Genomic DNA, 15885 nt, shown 5'->3' with positions numbered 1-15885 from the left:
CGGCTTAAGACGTTATCTCCTATTAATTCGGTAACGGGCCTCATCACGACAAGGATCCCGGAACCACCCCGAAAAACCCACGAGGACTCCAGTATATAAAGACCCCAACCCTTTGGGGGCAAAGGTATGCGTAATCACTTCTCACTAGCTCTCTAGCTTTCTAAATTACCTCCAGCTCGCAAGTTACTAACTTAAGCATCGGAGCGACCTCGCCGAGTAATCACCCACGGGTTCTCTGATTCTTTCTGTGCAGATTCACCGTGTACGTCGTCTACTGGAAGCCAGTCATCTCCAGCTAGGAGCAGCCAGATTGCGCAGCATCATTTGGCGCCGTCTGTGGGAAACGCTTCGAAAAGCCTTTTTCCACCAAGCATCTTTAATTCATCTTCAATGGCATCTTCCAGCAACGCCGGACAAAACGCCGACATGAACACCTCCGGGGGGAAACTTCAGGTCCCGATTGTCTGTATCGGACGGTTCACCGTGCCTCTCTCTGCGGACGGAATCCCCACTCTGAATGTGCCTCAAGTTCTTGCACTGGTGAATGCCCCACTCCCTTTGACGGTGGGTGCATCTTTCGCCAAACCTTCTGTCATCCCCCCATGCAAGCCCAAATGCAGCAGGTCCAGCAGTTTCAACTATACCAGCAGCAAGTCCTACACCACGTTTATCAGCAGCAGTACCAGTAGCAGTTTCCCCCACTACCGCAGAACTAGCAGACTCAGCAGCCGGTTCCACCTTGGCATCCGGCTACACAGCAAACCAAGCCTCGTCGCCAGAGCGAGCGCCCTCCTTGCCAGGGAGAGACCTCCCAAGTTCAGAACCCTCTCGGGAGCCAGGTATCGTCCCGTGGTAGGAGGGAGAGACAAGTTACTCCTCCTGGCTCGTAGCAAATGAACAGGTCGGGAGATACTCAGCCTGCCAGGGCCGTATCACCTCGACCCTTCCAGTTCGAAGTTCCACTCGCGGAGAACCGATTTGGGGTTCTGGCCGTGGATTCCAGACAAGGCCCCTCAGTTCACAACAGCCGCCGCCAGCATTCCGAGTAGCTCCCTGCAAGAATCTTGCCTAACAATACAGAGGCCAGTAGCACTAACGCGGAGCCGGTGAAGAAGCAACAAAAGCGGCATCGCAAGGCTCGCCGAGTTGTAGTCCAAAGTCAGCCCGACCAGCCCAAAGGAAAGGAAGAGGCGAGCTCGGGAATGGTGAAGACTACCCCCCTCCTCTCTGTACCATCTCCTCTATCCCTCGAGCTCTTGGCAGTTCCAATGCCCAAGGACTTCAAAGTACCTCTCCTGGACAAGTACGACGGGTCGTTCGATCCGAACGACCATGTAGACTCATTTCAATCACAAATGCATCTAGCCGGGGCTGATGAACCCTGTATGTGTGTGGCTTTCTCCACAACCTTTAAAGGAGTAGCTCGCACATGGTATAAGAACCTCGCGCCCGGGACAATCAAGAGTTGGGTGTAGTTCATGCAGATTTTTACCTCGCACTTCATTACAAGCAAGAGGTGCCTGAGGTCCCAGGAAAGCCTTCTCGGCATAGTCCAGAGGGAGGGAGAATCAATCTGCAACTACATCAAGAGGTTCAACGATGCATGCTTGTAGATCCCCGATCTAGACCCCACCGTGAGACTCATAGTGGCCAAAAGAGGCATCACACATAAAGAATTCAAGTGGCATGTGGTTGCTAACAAACCCAAAGATGTTACTGAGTTCCTCAAGCTCGCCGACCAGTTCATCGGAACAGAAGAAGAGATGAACGAGAAAAGCGAGAGTGTACCAGAGAAGAGGAAAAGAGAAGGTGAGACCTCAACTAACGGGGACAACATGCGGAAGAAGGAGGAACCAGCTCGAGGAGGAAGTAAACCGGATCAGCCTTTCCGAGCTCCTCCTGCTGAAAGAACAAACTACACGCCCTTGAACGCAAAGCAAGCAGAGATCCTCATGGTGATCAATGATGCTTCTTACGTGAAGTGGCCACCTCGGATGAGAGGGGATCCGAATATCAGAAACAGGAATGTGTACTGCCACTTCCATAGAGATCACAGTCATAGCACCGAAAATTGTAAGAACCTCTACGACGAGATAAAAGAACTCATTCGTCGCAGATATCTGAAAAACTTTGTATCAAATGAAAATAAAAGTCAAACAGGTCAGCAGGCGGAGCAAGGTAGAGATGCTCCTGAATCCAACAACAGGTAGAAAGAACAGCTGCAAAGACAACTACCCGAAGAGAGGTCGGTTCGAGGAGTAATTCACATGATCACTGGCGGATCGATTGTCGCGGGCTGCACCTCAGCCGCAGCGAAGACATCAGCTCGTGAGATGGAAAGAGAAGAGTAGAATCCTCTGAAGTGGCTGAGGTTAGAAGAGCCTATTTTCTTCACCGAAGGTGATGCGCGTGGAGTCCAGTACCCCCATGATGATGCGCTTGTCATAAAGATAAGGATCAATGACTTCGAGGTGAAGCGTATCCTGGTCGACTCAGGCAGCTCGGTGGACATACTATTCAAGGATGCACTCGACAAGCTGTAGATCCAGGAAAGAGACATCAAGCCCGCGAACACTCCCTTGGTAGGCTTCAGCGGAGAGGAAGTCAAGCCCCTGGGAAGAGTTACAGTACCTATAAAGGTCGATACGTGGCCCAACATTATGAGGTTCGACCACACTTTCTTAGTGGTCGCAACTCCCTCCCCGTACAATGCCATAATAGGTCGGCCTATCACCCACGCTCTACGCGCAGTGGTGTCCACCTATTACCTGGCCATGAAGTTCCCTATGAACTTCGGAGTAGGGGTAGCGTGAGGCAACCAGCTCGAGTCTCGCAAATGCTATGTCACCGCCCTCAAAGGGAAAGCCAAGGCAGCAGACGACCTTGAGTTAGAGCGACCTAGGGAGTACCATGAGGAGCGAGCTTCATCAATAGAGGAAATGGTCCCTATACCCGTTTCGGTAGAAGATCCAGCCAAGACTCTCCAAATTGGCACGTCGATTGAGGAGCCTCTGCGTTCTCAGCTGGTAAGCTTCCTACTTCAAAATTTAAATGTGTTTGCATGGTCTGCGGCAGAGATGACCGGCATGGAGCCTAGAATAATCACTCACAAGTTGAACACTGATCCTATAGTTAGGCCCGTTAGAGAGAAGAAACGCAACCTAGCCCCGAAGCGTTGGAGAGCAGTCCACTTCCCAAGATCGACCGTCTGGTGGACGTGACCTCAGGGCATGAGTTGCTGAGCTTTCTGGATGCTTATTCGGGCTACAACCAGATCAGGATGGACCCTGCCGATGAGGAAAAAATGGCCTTCATAATCGAGCTAGGCCAGTACTGTTACAAGGTCATGCCCTTTAGACTGAAAAACGCTAGGGCAACATTCCAAAGACTTGTAAACCGATTGTTTGAGCCTCTAATCGGCAAAAAAGTAGAGTGTTATGTAGACGACATGGTCATCAAAACTCAGTTTTCAAATGATTTAATAAAAGACTTACATTGTGTTTTCGAAATTTTGCGCAAGTTTAATATGAAATTAAACCCTAATAAATGTGTCTTCGGTGTCACCTCGGGTAAATTCCTGGGTTACATCGTTAACCGGCGTGGTATCAAAGCCAATCCCGACAAAATTAAGGCCATCCTAGATATGAGACCGCCCCGTAAATTGAAGGAGGTTTAGAGGTTGAACGGCCGTATAGCTGCTCTAAGCCGCTTCATGTCTAAGTCGGCAGATCGCTGCCTGCCTTTCTTCAAGGCGATTAAAAAGAGCAAAGACTTTGAATGGACCAAAGAGTGTCAGCTCGCCTTCGATGAGCTTAAAAGGTATCTGACTAGCTGCCCGGTCCACGGACCAAATCCACTTGGCTCGTCATGAACTCCCCGCACCAGGTCAGAACCCCTGGCCCGGGGAGTGGGGGCAATTGATGTAGGGTGATTTGGTCTGACCTAATAATAGAGGGGCACGTGGACACGAGCTCGGATAACCAAACCACCTCGGGGTAGGCCCACCTCAGAAGTGAATCCACCTTGGGATAAGTTCACTTCGGGGCACGATGGCATTAAGATCACCTCGGTTACCAGGCACCTCGGCATTCGTAACAGGTCAGACCCGGGGGGCATCAGTTCGGATAATATTGACCGGCTTCCACAGGATAACCCTGAAGATCTCGTCACCGGATTCCACATTTCATGGGATCACGCCTCGTAACAGCTGGCCTTATCTCCTCCGACCGATTCGGACAGTAGCGATATGCCTTATCGGCTGGCGACGTTATCTCCTATTAGTTCGGTAACGGGCCTCATCACGGCAAGGATCCCGGAACCACCCCAAAAAAACCACGCGGACTCCAGTATATAAAGACCCCAACTCTTTGGGGACAAAGGTACGCGTAATCACTGCTCACTAGCTCTCTAGCTTTCTAAATTACCTCTAGCTCGCAAGTTAGTGACTTAAGCATCGGAGCGACCTCGCTGGGTAAGCACCCCCGGGTTCTCTGATTCTTTCTGTGCAGATTCACTGTGTCCGCTGTCTAATGGAAGCCAAATCATCTCCAGTTAGGAGTAGCCAGAGCATCAATACTTAAGTTCAAACAATAGAAAACACACACACACACACACACACACACATACATACATATATACATACAGAATATAAGCTATTATCTAATATCTATTACTAATATATATTTTTTATTATTTATAATATCATCAAGTGGGACTTGGGCTAGAACCATGCTTATTTAAAAAGCCTGAGCCTGTAAAATATGCTTGAGTCCAAGCTGGCCGGGCTACCCGACCCATGAACATGTAGGTATATTCACTAATATCTTACAACACTCATAATAACTATTTAAGATAATTTGTTTTTCAAATTAAACAAAATACCTAGAAACAAATAGGAATATGAATTTATGATTCATTTTTGAGCCATTTACCAGAACACCCCTTATAGTTTCACATATTTACTTAAACCTATCCTATAGTTTGCATTTTTTTAAAACATCCCTTATAGTTTGCAACCTATATATTTACTTAACCAACCTTTCAAGAACTATTTGTTTTGCCATATGAAAATAGTAACATGATCACCTAAACTGACTGAAAAATGTTTAAGCGCATGGACCCATGGTTGTTTATTCCCAAAGTAACTCTAAACTGAGTGGAAAATGTTCAAGGGTATGGATCCAAGATTGTTTATTCCAAAAATATCCCTAATGTTTCTTTGTATAGAAAACAAAATTGACAATTAGAGAGAAAAAATAGAGTGGTTGTTTGTGTTTTATTAGGGGCAAAAATGATATTTTTATTTTTAGTTTATTTTGATTAAATTTATTTAAATGGATATTAGTGTTAAAACTGTCATTTTCCACTTTCATCTATTGGAAGGTTCATTAAGTAAATTGATTACAAATTATAAGGGATGTTTTAAGAAAGTATAAATTATAGGATAGGTTTTTGTAAATTCATGAAACTATAGGGGGTGTTTTAGTAAATGACCATTCATTTTATAATGAAATGTCAGATTTCAAGAAAATCATTTATTGTCCCCAACCAAATGCAGCCCCACATATAAAATCTACTATTAGACCTTGTACTTTGTGAGAACCGGGTCTTTATTGTCCCCAGTTTTCCATATGGTTGGTTGGTTGGTTTATGTCTTTATGACGGTCAGGAACCATGACTGTTATGAAAAGCCCGTTCCAACAGCCTTTACATCCTTGCGTTGGGAATATCTCCGTAATTAGGTGATTTATTTCATGGGAGATATTCCCAATGCAAGATTGCAAGGGGCTGCTCAAAGGATGTGAGCACTGACTTGCTCTGATAGAAGCCGAACTCGACTGTTATACTGCATAAAACACTTTAGTCTCATTTTGGATATAGTACAAATACAAATACAAATATATACAGTATAAATACATACAAAATAATACAAAATATAAGGTTTTGCACTCCAAGTATTTGTATTCATTCCTTTCAAACCAGCCTTATGAACTCTCTTTTTTTGTGAATGTAACAAAAGTGTACTACACACAACGGGGGGCCATTGTTTTATTTTTATGAACTTTCTCTCAACTTTCTGATTCTCTATTTTTCTTTCAAGGCAAAGGGCAAATACAGCCTAAAAGGTTATGGAAGATAAAGTTTTTTTTTTAATAGAAGAAAAGTTTTTATTCCTATATACCTCTTAACCTCTAAGCAGTACGTTAACCTTCATCATTAGCATTGATTTGTTTATAATAACCTTCATGTCCTTCCTTGGGACTTCATTTTTTACCACAAGAGAGAGAACTGAAGAAGAAACAGAAAAGCCGAAATGTAGCAAAAAATTATGTTTCCTATAGAGGAAATCATTTTAAGGACTACACAACAAAGTCTTATTTAGGTGGAAGGTGGATAGTCTATGTCAGTTAATGTGAAGGGATGAAAAACCCATATCATCATCCATATCAGACAGGCAGCTCTCCCTCAGATATGTCAGTTCACTCATTTAGTGCTAGTCCTTTTCAAAGTTCACTTTTTTTTTTTTTGGTTTCTTTCTTTCTTATTCCATTCTCTCCATGCCTTCCTACACTGTATCCATGTGCAAGGGATGAACTTGGAGAGATGCTTTGTCCAATTTAAGACCCAACAATCAGATGGGTGACTCCTTTGCATTTGTGAGGAGCTCAAGGTCCTCTTCACATCACACCTGTTACTCAACATTGGATGCTTCTCTTTATCAAACCTTAACACAAGGACTAGTGTAAGGGTACCAAATGTGGAGATTTTTTTTTTTTTTTGGGGGATAGCACCTAATCTTTCATCTAGAACTGTATCAATCTCATCTGCATATTCCTGCTAGATGATTCTTCAGAAAAGCTTGCTTGGGTGAAATCCAAATTTTGGAACATAGTTTGTTTTGGGATTTGAAACTGCTGAAGATGGATTCAATTAATTTTTATTTTTATTTTTATTTTTTGGTTCTACCATGGTTGAGACTTGAAAGACAAGGACAATTCAACTCAAAAAAGCAACCTTACTCCATCTATTGAATTTCATCAAAGAGTTTTGGGGCAGCTATATTTGAATTTTGAGCCATGGAAATTACCGAGGACATTCCGGTGGCTGCCACTGGGGCTGTAATCGGATCTGATTTGGATTAGATTCACCAAAATCCAAATCCGATCTTATAGAAAACTTGTATGCTAAGTCCAATCTCAAATCTGATTGGATTTGAAAACCTTGGGTTCAAATTCGAATCCTAACAAATTTTGATGGTATTCACATTTAATCCAACTCCATTTTAAAATATAAAAGATAAAATATCCAAAACACTCATACAGTTAATTTTGATCAAAATAATTATTTTTCAAATTTTCTTTTCATATGAATTGCTATTCCAAATTCTTCTAATTTTTTTTTTCTGAAATTGATTTATAAACAAATTTTCCCTTCATATCAATCACTCAAAGATAAAGCTGTAACTTTAAGTTCTTTTTACCAATTAATGGTGGCTTAATTGGTAGAATCTCTGATTCATTTTAGTAGAGACCCTAGGATCAAATCCCGTTGCCACTAATGTTGAGAGGTTTAGCAGGATGGGGATGGATTACCCCTAGTTGTGTAGCCTCATGAAGAAAAAACTTTAAATTCTTTTCTTTTTTTTTGTTATTGTTGTTCATGGAGTATTGCTTTTTTCTCCTTGTAGAAACTAACCTCAATGATAATTGTACAAGTATTTTAAATATTTTCATGCATCTTCTTAAAGGATTCTAACAAAGGGGTTCTACTTGCAACTATATTAGAAAGTTAAAAAAAGATAATTACATTTACCAACTTCTCATGGAGGTTTCAAAAACTTTAGAAGTTTCAACAATTTATCCTATATAATATAATATATAAGAATATATTATTTTATAATTTTAAATATGATTATATAAAATTTATATATTAAAATTAATAAATATTATAATATAATCAAATTCAAATTTTAATAAGATCGAATCAAACCAAATGCAATATGATATTATTAATTGAATCAAACCCAATCCGATCTAATTATTAATCATTTTAAAATTCAAAAACCGATCAGATTAAACAAACATCATCCAAATCCGAAATAATCGTATTTACCTCGGATGGGCTGCCATTCAAGGTACTTTTGTCGAATGCATCCATTGAAAGAGTACTTGGGTCAATAAAGGCGCCTGCTGTTTGTGCTGCTTGACAGCACATTGGTGGAGAACTTGCTACAAAAGGAGTCTGAACGATGAACTATGAAGTGGGGTCTCCTGGGCAGCTAAGCTCAATTGATGCTATTCACTTCTTTTGAAAATCTTTTTCACTGTACAGGAAAGAAAAAAGTTTTTTATTGCTCTGTTATTTGTATTGTTCTTCTTCAAAAGTATGACAGACTGTCACAAATTCAAAATTTCAAACTAGATTGAAATTGAAAGAAGGATACATGTGTCATTTCAGGGAAGGAAATCAGAGGGCAGTGGATACTGTGAATAGAGAAATCAAGAGGCCCTCAACCCACAGTGAGTGGAGAAAGAAGTGAATGAGCCTGTAAAAGATCTAGTGACTTTGTTGCAGTCCAGTCTGTCTGCACGTGAAGATGAGAAGATGGATAAACCAACTGGGGAAGGAGACAATACTAATAACGGAGCGGCATGTGGTCTTTGTTCTACTCAACAGTTGAGGAGATGCTACTTTTCACGGTGGATATCACCAAAGCTGTAAAATCTAGTACTTAGAAAACGAGGATTTCTGCCATTGCCAAATATTGATCTCTCTGTCTCCCTCTGTGTTGTATGCCATTCAATGCAGACGCGTAGGATGATAAGATTTGTTGGGGCGTGTTAATTTGCTTGGTAATTACTAATTAGTACGTGAGCTTATCCAAGAAATAGAAGTGAATAAGTCAAGTGTCTGTTCTTGTGTTCTCTGCTGGGAGCTAAGCTATAAGAAACGGTGCCCTCCCTCTCACGGTACAGAGCAAGTCGGTTTAGTGGGTCATCAGATGATTTGAAGTGAAAAAAATGAATTAGTGAAGTGGGTATAGTGTAAGATACTCAGATTTAGCTCTTCAGGAGGGGACCTGCTCTGTGATTGTTGCTTCTGGAGCACATCTCTATTCTCTGGTTTCAGGTAGAGATAATGATTTTAACTTTATTTCTTTGTTTGCATTTTTGGTGCTTTATTGAGATAAATTGAGCAAACTTGTTGTTAGATCAGTTTCCGACTGAGAAAAAAATGGAATTTGAATTTGTTTATAAGATGGGTCATCTGAGTTTTGGTAGTTCTTTGGGGGAAATGGAAGAATGTTGATCATGGAGGTATATTGGATAAACTTGTATAGCATTTCATCGGTTGCTGGGTTAGAAAACAGAAGGATCTCCAGTTTTCTGTAGGATGAGTAATCTGATTTTTCATGGTTTGTTAGAATGTATGCACTGTTTGTTTATAAGGAGTTCCAGTGTATCTTTGGTTCTGTTATAGGTAGTAGTGTTTTGATATTTTTTTCTGCTATTTTGTGTCAATTAAGGACTAATGGTTTGATTTCCTTTGGGCTATTGTAGTGCATTTTATCAAGATAAATTCAATAAGCTTGTCAAGCATGTCGGTTATAGATTTTTAAATGCGAAAAGCAAAGTGGATTTTTCTGGGTTGCTAGGGAAAATGCATTTTATGTTACATTATGGAATTCGAGTGTATTTTGATTTGCTATAGGATGCATATTGTAATTGTAGATGTCCTCTTTCTGGATATATTTATGGACAATTGTTGGAGAACTATGTATTTGTTGAAAGATGTTTACTCTGGTTCTTACCTATACTTTAGCAGGAAGCATCATAAGAAATCTTGTATTCTGGGTATTGAGTTGTCGTCTTGTCCCCCCAATTTTTTTTTGTAATTTTCTTGATGCTTTAAGGGGAGAGATTTGGATTCCATGTTGACTGCTAAATTACAGAGGGATTGGGTTGAATGCAGTTGGGTATTAATTTTATGCAACTCATAATGGGGGACAATGATAGGGGGGAATAGATCTGTTTAATCTCCATATTAGAAATGTTTTTCTTGGAACATATGGTTTTATCTCAATCTTCTATTTTTAATGCTGTTTCATTATTAGTTGTTTGTTGGTATGAAAAAGTTTGACACTTTACTGTCTTCATTGATAATATCTAGAGTATATACGATCAGTTTAAACATACAGCTTCATAACTGAAATTTGTAAACTCTTTGTTTTGTAGTATTTTGCCCTGTCTTGGCAGTGATTGTCATGCACAGAATGGGTAACAAAGGATCAGGTGTATCACTATATTTTCTAATCTGGACGCTGGTCACACTGGGAGCAAATGGATTCAATGTGGGGATTACTTATCTTCAAAGTGCTGTAGCAAAGGGAGCTGGTAAGGATTTTGTCTGAAGATAATGACTAGATATAAAAGTTGGACTTGTTATAGGATCAAAGACAGTCGCATCATATAGTCTTAAATTCTTAATGATTTTATACATTTTGAAATTCCAAATGTCATGCAGTTTGCTTGGATGGGAGCCCACCAGCATACCACATGTCTCCAGGATTTGGTGCTGGAGTTAACAATTGGCTGGTTTTCTTTGAGGTTAGTCCTTTCTGGGAGATGTATGCACTTAATATATTTCCTCCTTTTTTGAAATGTTCTCTTTATTCCATAGTATAAAAATTTTGATTGGAAAAGAGAATGCTTCTATTCTAAGGGTCAACCACCAGTAGCTGATACACATTAGAAATGATTTAAGAATGTTAAATGATGGTTAAGTTCAAATGAATTCTAGAATACTCTGATTTGGTTGGTCCAGGCAATAGTCTGAGATTGTATATACCTTGTGTAACTGGATTCGGCATCATAAAGCCTGGTTCCTTCTGAGAGTTTGACTTAGTACCATCAAGGATACTAACCCTTGGTTGACACTAAGGTTTTATCATATTTGAGTGAAATCACTGCAAGCCATTAGAGACATTAAATCACAAGTGTTGCCATTTAACTGTATCTAAAATAATACTTCCTGCAGGTTGGTCACTGTTGCCGACTTATCTTTATAAGCCATCTAATCATTTGTTTATATATATATATATATGAAATCCTTTTATTTCTATTCTCCACACTGTTGGTAAGAAATGGTGCAAGTTGTTGCTTTATGGGTCTTTTTATTTTCTTTTCTTTCCTTTTTAATGCTTTCTTACCTTCTTAGGGAGGATCATGGTGTAACAATGTCACGAGTTGCCTTGCCCGCAAGAACACTCGTTTAGGATCTTCTAAACAAATGACCAAGGAAGTTTCGTTCTCTGGAATTCTGAGCAACAAGGAAAAATTTAACCCAGGTAGGATTTCCAGTTTATTGGTTTAACCCTGTTCTGCTTCAATTTTCAATATCTGCTAATATTTGCTATCTATCTTTTCCTACGAGCTGACTTTGGTCTGTATTTCACTATCCAGATTTCTATAACTGGAACAAGATCAAGGTTCGATACTGTGATGGATCATCATTCACTGGAGATGTGGAAGCAGTAAATCCGGTGGGTCCTTTGATATTGATTGCATTTGTGACTTCAATTTCATGAGGAAAAAAAGTAAAAGCAACATATATTTACTTTGATTTGATGTCAATCAACCTGACCAGGCGACCAACCTGCACTTCAGAGGGCAAAGAATTTTTCTTGCTGTTATAGAGGACCTTCTAGCGAAAGGGATGAAAAATGCCAAAAATGTATGACAAATTTGAACTCTCCATCATCTTTAATTTCCTTATAGTACATTACTACCATTGGTCTTAATAACTTAAGAAATTGCTTACAGGCTCTTCTTACGGGTTGTTCGGCTGGTGGTTTAACTGCCATTCTCCATTGCGATAGGTTCCGTACACTTCTACCTGCGAGTACCAAAGTAAAATGCATGGCTGATGCTGGGTTTTTTATCAATGCGTAAGCTCATAACTAGGACCTTCTTACTCTATTACTTATATTATGTTGTTACTTTCAGAAAGTATAATGAAAAGGTACCATCAAACTCTTGCCTAACACCAATGGTCATGCTTCATAACAGGAAGTCTGTTGCTGGAACAAGCCACATACAAGCCTTCTATAATGATGTGGTGGCAACCCATGTATGTTTCTTCTCTTTTATCTTTCGTGTCAATTAAAATGGTTGTTTTTTTTTTTTTTTTTTTTTTTTATGGGATTCATCTTGCACTTGTGGATGTTGTGTCTTGTGGACTACTTACCATTCTCCTTCCATTCTTTGAATCCCCTTCCTTACTTTACAAGTCTAGAGAAGATAAAAAAGAAAAAGAAAGAAAATTTTACAGAATGCCATCATTTATCAAATGAAAAAAAAATTACAGAATGCCAGGAAGGATCTTGTCCAGCAAATATGTTTTCTCTTATATCTCCATCTTCTTCTTGGACCTATACACTGTGTAATAGTTTAGTCATTTGAGAAGAAGGGAGGGGCCACTTTATAAGGATACTATAACTGTCAATACTGACTTTTTTCTATTATCTTTCATAGCAATCAGCAAAGAATTTGCCTGCATCCTGCACTTCAAGATTTAATCCGGGTTTGGTAAGTATGTTTATTCTGACGGCATTTCATTAATTAATAATTAGTATGTCTTTTTTTTTTCTAAGTTTATACTGCAGTTTCAATCCTACTGATGCATCTGAACACAATCACAGTGTTTTTTCCCCCAATATGTGGCACCACAGATCAGCACACCACTTTTTATATTGAACGCAGCTTATGATTCATGGCAGGTAAGGTTCTCCCAGTTGTGTTACATGTACTACATCCAGCCATAGTACATACAATATCTGACATCATTGTTTGATATTCTTCCCAACTTAGTTTTGAGTTATTACTGCTTATTTTAATTCCAGGTAAAGAACATTTTGGCACCTGGTGTTGCTGATCCCCATGGCACTTGGCACGACTGCAAGCTTGATATAACTAAGTGTTCATCCAGTCAACTTCAAATCATGCAAGGTCACTTTAACCCTCATTGTATTCCAATTTTGATTACAATCATGGAATAAGGGCCCCTGAATCAGAAAAGCTATTCTCAGAATTGTTGTTATGGTTGTTTCTTTAATAATTTGGTAGTAGGTTCAGACATGAATATCTTGATAGCTTTTATTATTATTATAGCAAATATATGTTAAGCTGGTGGTTTTGTAACTAGAAAATCATGGAGGGAACATAACTGTCTAGAAGAAGGGGGTTGTATTTGGCATGGTTTTGAAAGGCTTAAGTGTTGAGGTGTGAGGCTTACACCTTTAGGCAAGGCACTCAGATTTTGCCTCAAGTTGTTTCCTTTTTATTGGTTTTGTTTGCATAGATTAAACCAAGTTGTTTCCTTTATTCTAAGATATTGGGTAACCAGAAATATGGTATCAATTATATGGATGATCCATTAGAAGGTCTCATTAGTGAAACAAACTTTGATGATGGGGGATTTTTGATAATCTAAAATACATGATTGGTCGTTTGACCAATTTGAGAATTTTGGATTTTGAAACTTGAAATATAACTAATAAAAGGCTTATTTTGATAAATGCTAATTTGCTTCTTATATTTTATGGATGCTTGTAAATACTATCATTCTATCTTAATTTATCATATGTTCTTTTTATTATTTATAAACTTTAATTAATCTTTTTTATTTAATTTTTGAGGCTGCCTATTTCCAACCTTTTTGAGCCACTACATCTCAACTATGCCTTGAGCCTTTTAAAACAATGATATTTGGTGCTATTTACTCAAAAGATGGATAACAAGTATTTTGATTTAATGATTTCTTATTTTAGTGGAACCACCTGTTTGATAATCTATCTCATTTGGGCTGGTTGTTGATAAATATGTTTCTCCATTTTTGAAGCAACTCAATGAGTACATGACTTGACAGGTTTTAGGATGGAGTTTCTAAGTACATTGACAAGATTGATGGGCTCTCCCACAAAGGCCCTGTTCATAAATTCTTGCTATTCCCATTGCCAAACAGGAACACAGGAGACATGGTTGAGGGATGACTCCCCTGTTCTTGATAAAACGGTTGGTCTAGATCTCTCTTTCATAAATTCATTGCTGTTTTGCAGAACTTTTCCCTTACAGAACTCTCATTTTGAATTGTGCCATAATTTATGTTTTGCAGTCAATTTCCAAGGCAGTGGGAGACTGGTATTTTGACAGGAGTGGTTTCCAGAAGATTGATTGTCCATATCCTTGCGACAAATCTTGCCACAACCGTGTTTTCGACTCAGATGAGCTCTCTGAATAGCTGAGAGTTGCCATGTACTGGTTGGGTAACTTATCATTGCTACAGATGAATCAGGCTCAATTAAAAAACTAGTCAAATGGTTATTGGCAGAATAATCTGAGACTACAAATCTATACTCAAGGGGTTGGTGGTCTGGATCATTTTATTATGTAGTACTGCAATAAAATCAAATGATTTTAATATATGCTAATGAGTTTGTTTAGTGTTTATTGTATTACATATTTATATACAAAGTGAATGAGCATGAACAATGGAGAACAACGATTACTGTGTTGTGGGTCCAACTTGTCTAGCTGCACTTTCAGTTCCGACCACTAGATACTTGGTCCTAAAATCACGCCATTACCATTTGAACGGTCTTGAAATCGGCACTCTATTGGTTTCTCATGTTCTTGTAACTTCCTTCTGGCCTGATTCACTAGTAGCTTGATGGGTTGGTATTGCTGGCAAGTAAAATTTTTCCATGTCTAAGGGGTAGGGGTGGTTCATCAGTCAATTTCCATGGACTCATGGATTGACAAGTTAAGAGTTCAATTTGAGCTAACTCACGGTTTACAGGTTTGCTTCTCTTGCTACATGGAGAACTTGGCTCCACTAAAATTGGAATTTAGGCCAGGTGTTGAGTAATGTCGATCATCGGGGAATTTGGTATGCCTGGGCAAATAAATAACGTTGCTGCAGCAGGGGGGGGGGGGGTCTTGGGGTGAGTGATTTGAATGTGGACCAATGGGGAGGTGGTTGACAATGAGAGCATTGTACTCCTTCCAAACTTAAGGTTGTGTTTGGAAATGATGCAAATGGAGTGTAAATCCCGATTCTGGGTAAATTTGCACTCTGGTTAATTTTTGCCTTTGTATGGCAACATTACATTTATGCATTGATAAATGACAGGCCAATGCATATTTATATTGATAATAAGATGTAAAAGTAGAAGTAAATTTGCATTCAAGTGGGTTTTTGGTTTTGATAAAAAAAGCATATATTTTATTGGAATTCATGTTTGCATTCATTATAGTTAAAAGTCTGTTTGGTAAGAAGGTAAATTTGTTAGTGCAAAACTAATCCAATTTTACAATTTATATGAATCGTTTTACACTACATATTTGCTTCATTTCCAAATGCAGCCTAAAGAACTTATTTTCTGAGGTAAATGCATTTATCTATGTTCTTTTTGTTTAACTTATCTGAGTAAATATATTTTGTGGGAGCATTTTTGATCATTTTATTTACCCTCTACTTGGGAAATTCAACTTACCCAAATTTGAGAAGGGTACGACTTTCCTAGGTAAGTGATGCCTGGGGAAATCAAAATTGTTGTGTATTCCACATTCAACCACTCCTCAAAATCCCAAAATCGAATAGGGCCTAAGAAGAAAGTCAATTCTTACCTTATCTTAAAAAATTAAGGCTCCTTTTGGATAAGATTTAGCTTTTGAGCTTTGGACTGTGAGAAACAAACATGAGCCATGAGCCTACAAGTGTTTTGATCATTTGGTAAGAGTTGATTTTAAAAGCATCACAATTTAAAGTCAAAGCATTTTACCCCAAAGCACAAACTTTGTTGCTTACCCAAACACAACCTAAGTT

At 39.2% G+C, this 15885-nt stretch overlaps 1 protein-coding gene across 1 annotated transcript; it reads left to right on the top strand.

Annotated features, from left to right (window-relative positions):
- Positions 1 to 8197: 8197 nt before the first annotated feature.
- On the top strand, positions 8198 to 14559 carry LOC104588060 (pectin acetylesterase 8-like). Its single transcript, XM_010245867.3, has 13 exons — positions 8198 to 9129; positions 10236 to 10394; positions 10525 to 10607; positions 11218 to 11347; positions 11463 to 11542; positions 11647 to 11733; positions 11823 to 11947; positions 12069 to 12129; positions 12534 to 12587; positions 12701 to 12778; positions 12902 to 13007; positions 13927 to 14072; positions 14173 to 14559. The coding sequence occupies exons 2-13, from the start codon at positions 10265 to 10267 to the stop codon at positions 14296 to 14298; spliced, it is 1206 nt and encodes a 401-aa protein (XP_010244169.1). The 5' UTR covers positions 8198 to 9129; positions 10236 to 10264; the 3' UTR covers positions 14299 to 14559.
- The last annotated feature ends 1326 nt before the right edge of the window (positions 14560 to 15885 follow it).

The sequence above is a fragment of the Nelumbo nucifera genome, chromosome 1 (assembly GCF_055504915.1).
Source record: "Nelumbo nucifera cultivar China Antique chromosome 1, China Antique-T2T, whole genome shotgun sequence".
In the NCBI taxonomy this organism is placed as follows: Eukaryota; Viridiplantae; Streptophyta; class Magnoliopsida; order Proteales; family Nelumbonaceae; genus Nelumbo; species Nelumbo nucifera.
Note: the sequence above shows the minus strand (reverse complement) of the source record. Positions and strands in the feature narration are given on the sequence as shown.